This window comes from Tetrao urogallus (genome assembly GCF_951394365.1).
Source record: "Tetrao urogallus genome assembly, chromosome: 1".
Taxonomy (NCBI): Eukaryota; Metazoa; Chordata; class Aves; order Galliformes; family Phasianidae; genus Tetrao; species Tetrao urogallus.
Genome location: NC_136813.1, coordinates 118,128,228 through 118,142,424, shown reverse-complemented (window position 1 = coordinate 118,142,424; position 14,197 = coordinate 118,128,228). Strand labels below are relative to the sequence as shown.

At 38.0% G+C, this 14,197-nt stretch overlaps 1 protein-coding gene across 1 annotated transcript in view; it reads right to left on the bottom strand.

The window, feature by feature from the left end:
- Positions 1 to 13,727, bottom strand: part of LOC306945749 (ovostatin-like) — a gene marked incomplete at both ends in the record, with an annotated part of 35,256 nt that extends 21,529 nt beyond the window's left edge. Inside the window, 17 exon segments of the mRNA XM_079534549.1 lie at positions 150 to 320; positions 1,787 to 1,936; positions 3,533 to 3,678; positions 4,184 to 4,241; positions 4,752 to 4,979; positions 5,391 to 5,549; positions 7,339 to 7,448; positions 7,662 to 7,776; positions 8,720 to 8,831; positions 9,398 to 9,482; positions 10,020 to 10,188; positions 11,151 to 11,171; positions 11,511 to 11,563; positions 12,400 to 12,556; positions 12,922 to 13,105; positions 13,606 to 13,703; positions 13,707 to 13,727. Coding sequence (XP_079390675.1) covers positions 150 to 320; positions 1,787 to 1,936; positions 3,533 to 3,678; positions 4,184 to 4,241; positions 4,752 to 4,979; positions 5,391 to 5,549; positions 7,339 to 7,448; positions 7,662 to 7,776; positions 8,720 to 8,831; positions 9,398 to 9,482; positions 10,020 to 10,188; positions 11,151 to 11,171; positions 11,511 to 11,563; positions 12,400 to 12,556; positions 12,922 to 13,105; positions 13,606 to 13,703; positions 13,707 to 13,727 — 2,037 coding nt within the window.
- Between the last annotated feature and the right edge of the window lie 470 nt (positions 13,728 to 14,197).

Below are 14,197 nucleotides of genomic sequence, written 5' to 3'. Positions count from 1 at the left end.
AGAGCATTGCAAAAATTGTAAAGCTACTACATAAGTAGAACCATAGAATCATAGAATTGCCAAGGTTGGAAAAGACCCTAAAGATCATCAAATGCAACAGAAAGTAGAAACTCACTTCAACAGATTTAAATTATGTGTAGGATATTTACCCTGAGGAACTGATATACATCTGGGCCTAATCCAGAAGTTAGAGGTCTGTAATACAAGCCTTTGTGAAAGATGTTATCAGGTGAGATGCAGGGGTCTTGCGGATCATCTTCTAGATTGAACCCATTGAATATATAGCCTTGTAGGTCTTGAATAGGATGCAAGTTGTATATCTGTGAGGGAAGGAAACACAAAGATTGATTTTGATTATATAGTCATGTGCTGGCAATTACCAGCGCTGAGATGCTTGCCTGTTTGAAATCATGCTCTGTTACTTGAACTGAAAACTCTTCAACAGCCAGGCCCAGAAGGTGGTGATCACTGGTGAGAACAAAGAACAGTAACTAATGTGTACCCCAGAGGTCAATACTGGATCCAGCCCTGTTTAATATCTTCATTAATAATCTGATGATGGGAGTGTGCCCTCCACTAGTTTGATGCCATCCAGAGGAATATCTGCAGGCCAGAGAAACAGCGCTGCAGGAGAGTAATGAACCTGAAAAAAGGAGAAGTGCAAAGTCCTGTCCCTGGGGAAGAATAATTCCAAGCATCAATATATGCATAGGGTCAATCAGCTGGAAAGCAGCTTTTCAGAGAAGGATCTGGAGTCCTGATGGACAAGAGTCAACAAATGTGCAAATTCCCATTGTTTCCTGGGCAACATTAGGAGGATAGTATCCAGCAGGTTGAGGGAGGTGACTCTTTCCCTCCACTCAGCACTGGAGAGGCCACACCTGGTATGCTGGAACTAAATGTGGGCTCCTCAGTACAAGAGAGATGGAAGAGCTGCTGGAGAGACTGCAACAAACTATCACAAAGATGAGCATTTCACAGCTAGGACTGTTTAGTCCAGGGAAGAATAGACTCAGAGATATCACATTAATGTAAATAATTACCTGAAATGAGGGTGCAATGAGGACAGAGACAGGATCTTTTTAGCAGTGCCTATTGCTATGACAAGAAGCAATGGGCACAAATTGGAATACAAGTTGTTCCCTCTCTACATCAGGAAGCAATTTTGAAGTGTGCTCGTAATGGAGCACTGGGACAGGTTGCCCAGAGAAGCTGTGGAGTTCTCTTCTTGGAAACATTCAAAAGTCATCTGTATGTGGTCCTAGGCAACCAGCTGTAGGTGATCCTGTTTGAGAAATGTGTTGGACTGGATAAACTTCACAGAGGCCCCTTCCAAATGTGGGTATTCTATGTGAGGTTCTGTGGTTCTTACAGATCATAAGGATCATGGGACTGCTACCTGCAAAGTAAGCTGAGGCTTCCACCTTCAATTTGGAATTTTACTCTTTCTCAAGTCTTTTCTTGTCCTGCATCTTTCAGAGGGTACAGTACCCAGGATAAAGCTGTCTCCGTGTGGAGTGCTTATTGACTTGTGATCGTCTCCTGAAGCTTCCCAAATGACTATGCAAGTCCAAGAGTCACTGCTTAAATCAAATCCTAGGTCCTTTACAGGACATCTGACTGCTAAGAAATGAAGTCTGCGTATTATGTACATATTATTATGACCAGCGCATGTAAATACTGGGGGATGTCCAATACATGCTAACAATCTCTAGTGAAGAAACTGTAATAGAGAATAAAACAATATTGCAAGGAAGGAGAAAATGTACTTGTTTGGGTAACTTACTGTTTCTGCAGACAACTCTGTCTCAGTCTTCAGAAGCAGCACGCTTTTATCCACTGCCCTCACAGCACAGAAAGAATTAGCAGCAGCTTCAATCTCTAAACTGACATTGGAAGTGGTGAGCATCTGCTTTTCAGAGAATTGCAACTGGACCTGAAATTTATCAAACACATGTTGGTGTGGCTAATCCTTACTGCTTAAGGCTTCTCTGGATGTTGAGAAGAATAATGTAAGGTTCTTCTGTTGAAGCACCGTGGGTCTTACTAGAGGGTGTTGGTCTCTACTGCCTCTGTTAACCAAGCCTCAGCTATGATGGAGGCTTAGGCAATAAGCACACTTAGATTCCTACATTGTGGTAACTTAAATGAGGCCTACCTGAAGTTATTTAAAATAAAATGCGATTCTGCTACTGCTTATGTCAAACAAAATCTTATTATAATGCTTGACTGCATGTGATAAGAACTACAATGAGCAAATCATATTTTTACTACATGTTTGTACTGCCTTAAAAATCACAGTGCAAATAATTTTGTTTTGAATTTTTTCAAAGCAAAAAAAAGAACTTGATACTTGTTTTAGATAAGAGGGAAAAAGTAGTAGTTAGAGATCACGAGATAAATGAAAACTTTTGCTTAGACCCACTTGTTTTATCTTCTTGATCGTTTGTTTCATGTTTGAATATCTTTTAGCTTTCAAGAACAAAAGATAAGAAAAACCTTAAAATTGAAATCTCAATTCAAAATTACGAATCAGTGTCCAGGTTTTGCTAAAAGGAGGGACCAAAAAAAAAAAAAAAAAAAGGAAATAAAAAAAAAAACCTTTTTCTCCTGTACGTATGAGGGCTGCCCTGAAAGTAATGTCTCTTATTTTATTATGTTGACTCACAACCTCAGAAGCAGATGTAGGTGGTATGGCAGTAGAGGCTGAATGTTCCCACCAGTATTTTGTTACATTTTGTTGCCATGTGACAGATGGCAGTGGAGTGGCAGTCCAACAAAGTGGCATTTGATGTGGAAGTGCATATGAACCAATTGTGAATCACTGAATTCCTCCAGGTGAAATAATTGCACCCACTGACATTCATCAATACTTACTTGAATGTTTATGGAGACTGAAGATTGGTTGTTAGCACAGTGAAGCAGTGGATGGTGCATTTCAGCAGTAGCTGAAATGACATGAAAGACAAACCAGGTTCCAGATGACCGTGCATATTTTAATGAGTGTGGCATGCAGGATTTTGTTCTTTGCTGGTGAAAATGCATAATTAGTGGTGGTGACTATATTTTGTAGCTGAGAATATTATTGTTATGTCAGACCATGTTATTGTGCTCTTTGAATCTGTTGTAGTTTCCATAGAAATAAATAGGAGACATTACTTTTGGAGCAACCTGTGTATTTAATTGTGGTAAGCATAAACTGCATTTTTATTCATCAGAAAAAGTGTAAAAAATTAGATTACACTGTAAAGTGGAGTAAGACTAAAACACGTATTTATGGTTAAAAAACAGGCACTCCAAACTATATAGGACACTAGTATAGTTTTAGAGAAGCTGGTAGAATTTGAGAGTAGTGTGTTTTCAGAAAAGTAGATTTTAATTTTAGAGGATTTACCTTTTGGCAATGAGGATAGGTGGAGGTAAAGAAAAAATACAAGGCCAAAGAGAAAAAAAGAAAAATGAAGAAGAAATAAATGTGTGCACAAAGGATTTGTATTTATTTGGCAACAGCCAAATTCTTAGCACTTCTCACCTTGTTTTTGAAGCACTTCTCGATTGGAAGTCGGACACTGTCTGCTACCAGCTCCTTGGCAGGGTGTAACATATATACAAGCAACCGAAGGGCTGGAGCCATTTTCTCACTGACCACAAGAGGAATCATGAAAGTGCCGTTTTGATCTGTTATTTGAGAAGAAGAGACTAATACAGAGACAAACATGAAGGTCTGCTCTTGTAGCTACCATATAGACAGACATGCGTCTGTACCAGTCCATGGAACAATCTGCAGTTGGACTATAAACTGAAAAATCCTGGAGTAACGGACACTGGCCAGGAGGTGACATGTCAGAGTTTAGATCCAGATGCCTTCAGATTTACTGTGAGTTTGAACATGTGGCCAGACAGCCCCCCCAGACCAGACACTGCATTCCCTCCCTAATCCTTTGGGAAGATCTTTACATGACACTGATTCTTGACTCACCTGACACTGGTTTCTGAACTACACCTGATTTTATTTTGCTCTTAGTGGTAGTGATAGAATCATGCACACATGCATTGGTGAAAAGGGATACAGCCATTCCATAGCTGCTGTGCACATCCAAAAAATGTTGTCTTGTTCCCCAGTTCTCCAGTTTACCCATTTATTTCTTAAATGCAGAAACGTGATGATGACAACTTAACTTACCAGCCTGGATATTAACTTCAATTTCCCCTGTGAGGACAATCTTGCCTTTTGCCATACCCTGTAAAGAGAACAGCAATACATTTATGGATTATTAAAGGTTGGAAGAAGAAAGTGACAATCAAATTCAACATGCATCAACATGACAATTGATACATGCACATTGGCATGGCTTCAGATGTTTAAATATCAGCCATAAGGCATGCTAGATGCTGCCACTGCTGCTGCCACTGGCCAGAAAGCAGAAGAAAAAAATGATGGAAGGGACTAGGGCAAGGAAAAAGAGTTTATTGGACAGAAGGGAAATGAACCATGGCCTAAGACAGTATAAAAATGGTTAAAGGTGGCTACTTGCTATAAAATTAAGTAACCTGGCCAGATATCTAGATTATTTTGCCCGATTAAGTAGTTTTTCTAAGTCAGCTTGGTGCTGTTTCTGATCTTAGGTTACTGGTCATTGAAGTGGCTTCCAGAAACCAAAAGAGCTCACTACCATAACTGCTGGAGGTGGACTGCCAAATAAATTCCTGGTAAAGCCCTTTCAGTGGAACTGCAGTAAACCTATACTCACCACATAGTAGAAGTTCACGATACTGGTATTCTCATATCCTTCTGTGTTCAAGATATAGTACACAGTGATCATCCTCTTCTGCCCACAGCTCATGTCTTTCCACAGTGGGTCAATCCTCACAAAACTGCTAGTCCAGGAGTACAAGCGCTGGACAGAGAGAGATGCATCTGGGTAGGAAGGCTCTATCCAGCCTTCAGAATGGCACTGGTCACTGGTTTTGTATATTGCCTGATTAGGAGAGGTAGAAGGGAAGAAAAGGAAAACAAACATAGCTCACTAGGGAAATTGTTGTCACGTACATCAGAAAGATTATTTCACAGAATCCACAAATTTAAGAATCACATGTAAACCCAAACAGGTAAGGAAGAAGTAGCACAATGATCTTACAGCCTTGCAGCAAGACATTGCATTGCAACAACTCAGGTACTTTCCTCACTTCTTTTATGGCTTTTTTTTTTTTTGAGAACTCTAGAACATGAAGTAAGACAAATCACATTTTATTACCAGAATTCAAACCTCATCCCATCTTTTGGAGTTCAGTTTAAGATCAGTTTTCTCTGTCTCCGTTTCCATCTCCCTCACCCTCTCTGCCATCCTATCCCTCTCCTTCCCTCCCCTCCCATCTTGTTCTGTACTCACTTTCAGACTAAGCTCAGGATCAAACATTTTGGATGTGTCAATGCTAAACGAAGCAATACCATTAACATCAGTGGTGAAGTTGTTTGTATTCTTGTTATTAACAAATAGCTGGATAACTTTATTGGAAATAGGAGAGTTGTCTTTGTCTACCAGCTTGATCTATAGGAGAAGAAAATGACAAATATGTTTATATTGTTATATATCTGTGAATAGATATGCATAACTTACAGCCATTCTTTCTCCACAGAACAGAATAGCTTTTTCTCCTCCCTTCCAATTAATACTTTAGAAAAATGTTTATCTTCACTGTCTGGCTGCTAGGCTGCTACCAAATGCATGCAAAAGGAGCTTCCTCAGCAGCTGTTGCATCACTGAATGAGAAGCAAGAATTTCTTAAGTCTCATCTCTTTAACAATCACTCCTTCCTGACTATACATTTCCAGTTTAAATATACAATTACTTTTCTCTGCTTTTTCCTTTCTTAGTCTCTGATGCTGTTACTTTCCAAGTCTGAAGACTTTTTCTTCATATCTTTGATCTGAAAATTTTTCTCATTTTTTCTCCACTATCTGTTCTACTTATTAAACAAAGAAATTATTAAACATATTAAACAAAGTATTAAACAAAGAAATAAGAGGTGTCAGAAACAATTCAATAAATTTTAGGTTGCTTGAAATGAGCATTCATTTGTATTAAAAGCAAACAAGCAACAACAACAACAAAAAAGAACAGAAGGAGTAACGATATATTAAATACACTGACTACTCTTACTGTCCAGATATGGAGCGAAGAGAAATTACCTCTGAAGTATACAAGCAAATAGCAAACTAAAAGTCATTTAGATAAACGTTGCCTTCAGTGAACTGAATGCAACAAAAGTGAAGGCATATAACATAGAAAAAAAGATATTTCATAGTGCTGGGGGAGAATTGCAAATGGCATGAGATGAAACAAGTACAGGATCAGGAAGGGATGCACTTTGAGAAAGTTTTTTTATGGCAGCTGCATTGATCTTAAGTTCTACATTTTTTGTTTTTTTTTTTTGTTTTTTTTTTTTTCTTCCACAGAAGCAAAGAAAATGCCAAATGATTGTAATTGAAAAGAATTTTGTCTCTGAGATTCTGAGATGGAGACATCCCAGCCTCCTACCATATGTCTTTCTACATTCAACATTTAGCATGTGGGGAAATGTGTGTATTTCATGAATTGATTGTGGCACATCGCACCAGGGAGCGTGTTGAGCCACTCTCCTCTGGTAAGTAATTGTAAGGGAGATGCACAGCACTGTGAAGAATGGGGTGGGAGTGGAGAACAAATGAGAAAGTCATATGAACATCTACTAGAGGAGAAAAATTCCTTAAAGAACAATCACTTCCTTCCTTTCAGTGCCACTGATAAAATGACCCCTAAGCCTTTCCTCATTGAAAATAAAAAATCTGAACTGGATGTAAGTGGAAGAAAGATAGATTTATATCTACCCTTTCAATCACTGAGAGTGATGTGGGATTTGTCATTAAACATAAAATAATGAAAAGGCTTTTAGAAGCAGAAACTGTTGTTAATTCCTTTCTTTTTTTTTCTTATGTAAAATTTCTTTCACTCTGGCTCCCACCATATCCCAGTATTTTTACTTCTTTTTTTTTTTTTTCTCCATTTTTATTTGTCGCTTCTGAAGAGAGAAGCAGTGATTTACATCAAGTTGAAAATACAAGCTAGAAATATGCTGATTAATGGATTGTTTTGATCCAAAGTATTTCTGGCAGACACAAACCCAGACAATCTTATACTCATCTGTATTCAGAAGTACTGATAGGGCATTGTGTATGTAAAGAAAGAAGCTTATGGAGAAAACAGTTCCCCAAAATAATTTCCCAATCTTTCCCATCACTGTTATCTTGTTATTTACTCTCAGTCATCTTCAGTACAATCTCTTCATGCTCTCATTTACCTGTCCAAAATAAGGAATTCCTCTTCTGTAGTGATGATCCACATTCTCAAACTGTAAACTGCTCATCACTTGAGTTATGGAAATAGACTGAGTAGCTGTAAGCTGCAGACCTGTAAGACATACCCAGAGTCAAAGGAAAATACACTTTGTCTTGCATCTTGTATCTTCATCAGACTTAACATTTGCATGGAAATATGCTTATAAAAATGGACATTCTTCTTCAAAAATATATCTTTGTGCTCAGAAAACAAGAGTTGAATACTCCTTCCTTTCTTTTTTGATCATACCACTATTGTTGTTTCTGGTTGTGTAGAAGGGATTACCTGTTCCTTTCTCCGTGACAGTGGCTTTCACATCAAGATTCCTCTTGTAACCAATGCGATTTAGTTCAAAAACCTTGGAGCTGAGAACTTGGGAGAGGCAGCCATCTGTATCCAGCTGGAAAGTGAAGAAAACTAATCCTGTTACAAGAATCACAGCTTACAAAAGATATTGGTAATATACAAGACCTTTATTTACTGATGTCTTTAACCATTACTGAAGTCTTGTGCAGATGCTTCTTGTGACATTGCCTTACACCTATGATCCAGGACAGCATGCTGCATTCATAAGTCCATCAAACTCCCATTTTTTCTGTCTTATGAAGTGTCCAGCATTGCCTGGAAACAGTGGAAGATGAATGACACTCCCATCAGTTTTGACAGGAGAGGAGACCAAGAAACTCTTGCAAATAGTTGTTCTATCTTACTCTCCCTGTCAGGCAGCTCTTGACTCTGGGGAGTCTGGGAGAATACTGATGCATCCAGAATCAATCATGAGCACATTGCATGTTCTCTTTTCTTTCCATTACTTTTTAATTTCTTAGTACACTGTCTTAGAAACACAGTGTTGCATAGTATTGAATGAACACAGATCATCTCTGCTTACAATGATATTTAATCAGTGAGACAAATGAAAGTAAAGTTCTTGGGTCTGTATACTTCCTACATCCACAGATCACTTATTCTACCTGATAAATGACAGGCCTTCCACAGCAGAGTGAAAATGGGCAAAAATTGTTTACTGAATTTTATCAGTTCTCTGCTGTCAAGAGGAAAATTTTCCAAAGCTTTCAAAAGGGAGTATTCTCTCATTACTTTTAAAATTATTATACAGGACAGGATCATTATGCACATTTCAGGTGGGAAACTGAGAAAGAACATGTCTGTACTTCATCAGGCCTAAAACCAAGAAGATAATTAAATGCTCTGAGTTCCTGGAAGCAAATAGATGAATAGAGTAAAGCAACAATGAAAGAAAAAAAAAGTGCAGCCAGCAAAGGAAGAGATGCAGTAGCACTGAGGAGAGAGCAAGCATAAAGAACAATAATTATGCATCATACATCTTTGGTAAATGATTGACAAACTGGGCTTTTCTTGCACCTCCCATATGAATCAAAATCCCTGCACACACTGAGCTGGACTTTCCCCTCAACAGGCTGGCCGTAGGTGTACCTGGGAGAAGAAGAAATAGGTCTATGAGACGATGCTTGAAAAACTGACTTAAATTAACCTGTTCAGGAATAGACCCAGGATGACCAGTGACCTGGCAAGCCAGGGACTGGAGTAATTTCACAGGCATTTTCCTAATTCTCCTTCCAGAAGGGTAATACAAATGTGAAGTTGAAAAACTGGTAAGTTTTACTTCACTCACAAACCAAAGCTATGCCGTAAATGTAAAAATAAATACATCTATAAGATTGGTGGTCAAAAATTACTACTAAATTATGACTGTTTTCTCCACTGTTTATCTTAGAGTGAAGTCCTAGACTCATTGAGATCAAAATGAAGCTTCTCGTAACTGCAAGTGGTTCAAGACTTCAGCCTTCTATAATAAATTATGAGATCTTGTACCTGGGTCATGGCAATCCCCACTATCAGTACAAGCTGGGGAATGAAAGAATGGAGAACAACACTGCTGAAAAGGACTTAGGAGTATGGGTGAATGGCAAGCTGGACATGAGCCAGCAGTGCATGCTCACAGCCTAGGAAGCCAACCATATCCTGCACTTGGTACTTACACTGCGCAGATTTTCACTGTCAATTCTGAATCCATGACTGTAAGACTTTCTGGTGCAGTGAATGTAACATCAAATTTTGGCAGCACTACAACAAACAACAACAAACCAACATTGGCATTATTGTCAACTTACAGGTTGAGATAAAATAGAGAATGAGGTTATATCTTTAGTCAGAGATGGAATGCCAGCTCAAAACTGGGGTGTCAGTATGCCTCAGAAGCGATATGACACGTGAAGACTAATGTAGCTGTTTTTTGAAAGCTTTGAAGAAAAGTCAAAACTTATGAATGATGAATTCTGTGATGTCTAGAAGCACTGCCCAGCTTTGGCCAGGAAAGCTGATGGACCAGGCTGAAAGAAGGTTACATAGTCACAGTGGATTTTTCCATCAGTTCATTGATCTGTTATGCAGATTCTTTTCCCAGCTGAATCTGTGCAAAATGGTTAATCTTTTTTCTCTGTCTTTTTTCTTCTTTTTCTCTCCAGTTTTTAATGACAGCTGTATGGTGTTATATTTCCTAGAGAGCTGTTTGAAGTGTTACCAATCAAAAGGATTACTTGATGAAGATTTATCTCTATTCATGTTTTCTACTCTGATTTAAAACCAGAAGGTAACATTTACCGTATTCCTCCACAAGGAATGAGTGATTTGTTTTCTCTCCTGACTTCTTTGTTACAATAATTTTGTAGTTTCCTAGTATAGGCTCTTCAGCTAGTGGGAATTCAATCTGGACAATGTTAATGTCTGATGTCACATTTTGCCACTGAAAGATCCTATTGCTTTGTGGATCCTGAGGGGAAAAATACAAATCCACAGTTTGTTTGCATTTGAAATCTTCTGCAATTAGCTAACAAAACCAGAAAAAATGAAGCAAATAGACCAAGCTGCTTTTACTAACTGAGGAAGTTATTTAATGCAAATACCTTGTACATATTATTAATGTTGCTAGATTCTCATCTGTTGATTTCAGATTAAACTATCCTTTGTTGTGTCTATTTATTAGCTTCAAAGATCTGAAAAAGTTACACTATACTTTTCTTCTCCACTCCTAAGCATATATTTTCTGGCTTCATGTTGAAGGAGAGAAAATCCATCCTTTATGCTTCCCCTGCAGCCTAGCTTTTTTTTTCAGATGCCAGTGAGGTGTCATTTTCCTCAAGGGTATTTTATGCTAGTCTGGTTAAAGAACACTCATTCACAGCATTTCCTTGAACTCTTTAAACTAGGGACTGAAACAAACGAATAAACAAACAAAAACAACCTGTGAAGATCCAGATATTTATGATTCAATGTAGACGAAAGGATTAGGTATAACAAAATCTTTCAGGAATATTGTCTAGATGTGGGCTATGCTTGCTATTTAGAAACCACTGCAAAAAGCCATGGCAGCACCACTATAGCTACTAATTTTAACCGCTGCCTATATTTGTTCATAGTTTTCAGGAGGTTTGAGTTATGGAATTATTTACTTCCAGACAAGTTGAACAAACTGATGAGAGTCGAGTAGGATCAAAGTCAGGCACAAGAACAGTTTGACTTTTAAGACTGCTGAGATGAAAGTAGATACGTTTTCTGTGTTAGTAAAGTTTGCTTGAAAGTATCCTGGAAATTTACAGTTTCTGTTAATTTCTGCCAGTGTACTTAGGAGTAAGATTTGACTGTGTATAAACGTGTGCACATCAGTGTAAGCATATGTGCTCTAGATTTTATCTTTATAAGCATGATATATAACAAAGAGAAAAAATCTCTTACCTGAATTGCAATCAAAGGGTACTGAATGGAAAAAAGTGGGAGAAGAGATTAGATGTCTGAACAAACACAAATCATTATTCCCCCCAGGATTGTGAGAAATACCTAACTAATAATAATAACAGTGATAGTCATCTCTTATTACAATCAGCTTACGTAGTAGCTCAACTTCAATAAGATTACATAAAGAAAACTGATGAAATGAAGATGCTGGAGCAGATTCCAATCATACTGGATTTAGTGCTATCCAGGAACATTGAGTACGTAGAATTAGTAATGCCTCTGATAAGATAAACATTCATAGTACATATTTTCCCTTATATTTCCCCATTTAAATACAGAGGGATATTTCAGGTCACCTACCATCTCTTGAACAGGTTTAAAATTGAAATCCAGAGCAACGACACGAAACATCACTGGAAAGACAAAGAACAAGGCATTAGAATTAACCAGTTTATTTAGCTGAGCATGAGTTTCTCCACTCGTTATCACTTCTAGTTTCATCGGTTCTTCTAACAACCCAACTTGCACAGGATGTAGATAATAAAATGCATCTGGAGGCAAAAGAATCCTACTTTGTAGAGACTTTGCAGAATACACTTCTGCCAGCATTGTATTCTCATAATTTCACATGAAAGTTTGCTTAACCTCAGAGAAAAGGAATGGCTGCACTGCTATGCAGATCACACACTCTCAAGTGAGAAGCATAATTAATTTAGTGTCTGTCTGCATTAAGTAGACAAATTTATTTCTCTCTAGTATACCACCTCAAAGTGAAGTTTGTTGCTTTGCATATTTGACAGCCTCAAATATGCTGGTGGCTAGATAAACTGACATTGTTTTGCTAATGCAGTCTAATTCTTGTTAGTGCACTTTGTTCTCATCTCTTCTACAGGATTTCAGATTTTTTTACTTTACTAGAGAAAACTAAAAGGAAAATGATGAATTACTTCATAATGAAAAACAAAAAATGCCTCAAAAATATCCTTAAAAAGCATTATGTTTTCAGCATTTAATGTAATCTATTTTCCCACCTCCCAACCAAATAATCTGAGAAATAACCAGGCTATGTTTGTGGGACACTTCTGTGGCACCAATTTCTTTCCTTCATGCTATTTATTAAGGTAGTACTCATCCATAATTAAAATATAGCTGATCCAGTCTATTATGCTATTTGGCTGACCTCTGGAAAGAAATAGTCTGTCAGTGTTTTCTACAATGTTCTTGTGCTATGAACTAAATAAATATTCACCACTCTGTCCTGGTTTGTAGATGGGTTTGTCTGTCTGCACAAAGACAAAGCTCTCCATGTTCCAAATCATCACTGACCGCCGCTCTTTCAGGTCAAAAGTTGTGCCCTTGGCTGTGAAGGAAATGAAAGCCAATGGGACAGAAATGACAGGAGGAATCTGAGGAAACAGAAAAAGGGGAGGATGTTAGTCTTGAAGTCAATTTCCCCAGACTTTGTGGAACACTTCTGTCTATGGGCTGAACAGCTAAAAAGAGAAATCTAACTCACTCCCATCACTTGATACATCTTTCTCGAATCTTTCTCTTTTCTTCTGTCAATTAAAAATCTTTCCGTTTTTGTCACCACATCTCTCCTCTACTTCCTTTTTAATTCAATGTGTTTTTTTCCTTCCTGTGCTTGTTTCTCTTTGCTAATCCTTGTTCTATCTTTCTTGCCCTTCCTTATATTTCCTGTAGACTTCTTACATTAGCTATTACAACAACTTTGACTTTTCCATTGGGACTTGAATTCAAATTAATTTACCGTGAAGTTCAAGCACTGTAGACCACTGTTTGCTGTTGTGTTTTTCTCAAAAATAGTGCTGTTAACGGTACCATACTCCAGGATGACTCTGACAGATACTGTTTGATTGAGGTTGAAGAACTGCAGGCAAACCTGACTTGGAGAGTCACTTTGGAGAACAGCAGGCACCATTAGGACATATTGCCTGCAAGATACAAACACCACAGTAATCAATCTTGTTGTGGAGAGTGAAGCCTCAACAGGAGGAAACAAAATATTTGTATTGTTCAACACTCATTAATTGGTTTGGAATAAATATTGGACATTCTTCCTGATGCCCGCCACTCCTCCTTTTCAGCATCCAACAATCCCAGCCCTGGGTTCCCCATACAACTCTACCAGCACCCATCACTCTTACCCTTCAGCTTATTACTAAAATTATACTGCTACTACTACTGCTACTGTCCTTCCTGAACACGAACATCCATTTCTATGAAAGTTCTGCAATAGGCAAAAGGTCTACTTGGTATTAAACGAGAGCTATTCACTTGTCATTCACATTCCAGTTTAACTTAATTGTCCAAATATGAAAGATGAGGTTTCATAGTATTTAATATTTAGAGTAGAAGTAATGGCATCAACTGGACTTGTCTTCAAAAACTTACTAGTTCTTAGTACTACTACTAATAATACTGTAGTTCTTACGGCTCAGGTTCCTTTCCAGCTGTTGCATGCAGGAGAAGAATAGCCAGAAGAAACTTCACCCACATTTTTCTTACTGTTAGACAGAAGAAAGAGAGAATTTATCTTCCGAGGAAACAATGCATTGCCTATTAGCTTAACAGCTTTGCAGCATTCCTCACTGAGAGCTCCAGAGGAAAGGAGTTGGCCCTTCAACTCCTCCCTGACTCTTTCTTTAAATGCTAGTGCATTTATAATTGCAGCAAGGGGTGGAGATCCTTGTCTGTCCTTCCTTGAAGAACCTCCCCTAACTCCACTGCAACCTAAACCAGTTTACTGTCTTCAGATGGCAAGATTTTACAGTGGTTCTTGGAATGTCCTTAGCAGTCATATTTTCCTGGTGAGGGGCTTCTGCTCTTATGATGATATTTGGAACAGAAAAGCATGAAGAAAAACAGAAGTGACCTGTCAAATTACATTAATATTTTGAGAGAACCGTTCTTGTTAATTTACCTCCTGGATTCACAGTCTGAGTGAAATAAACTGACTTCCTATACTTTGACACCTAATTCTGATTAAATAATGTAGTGGTTTCTCTTTTCACTTCCTTTATACA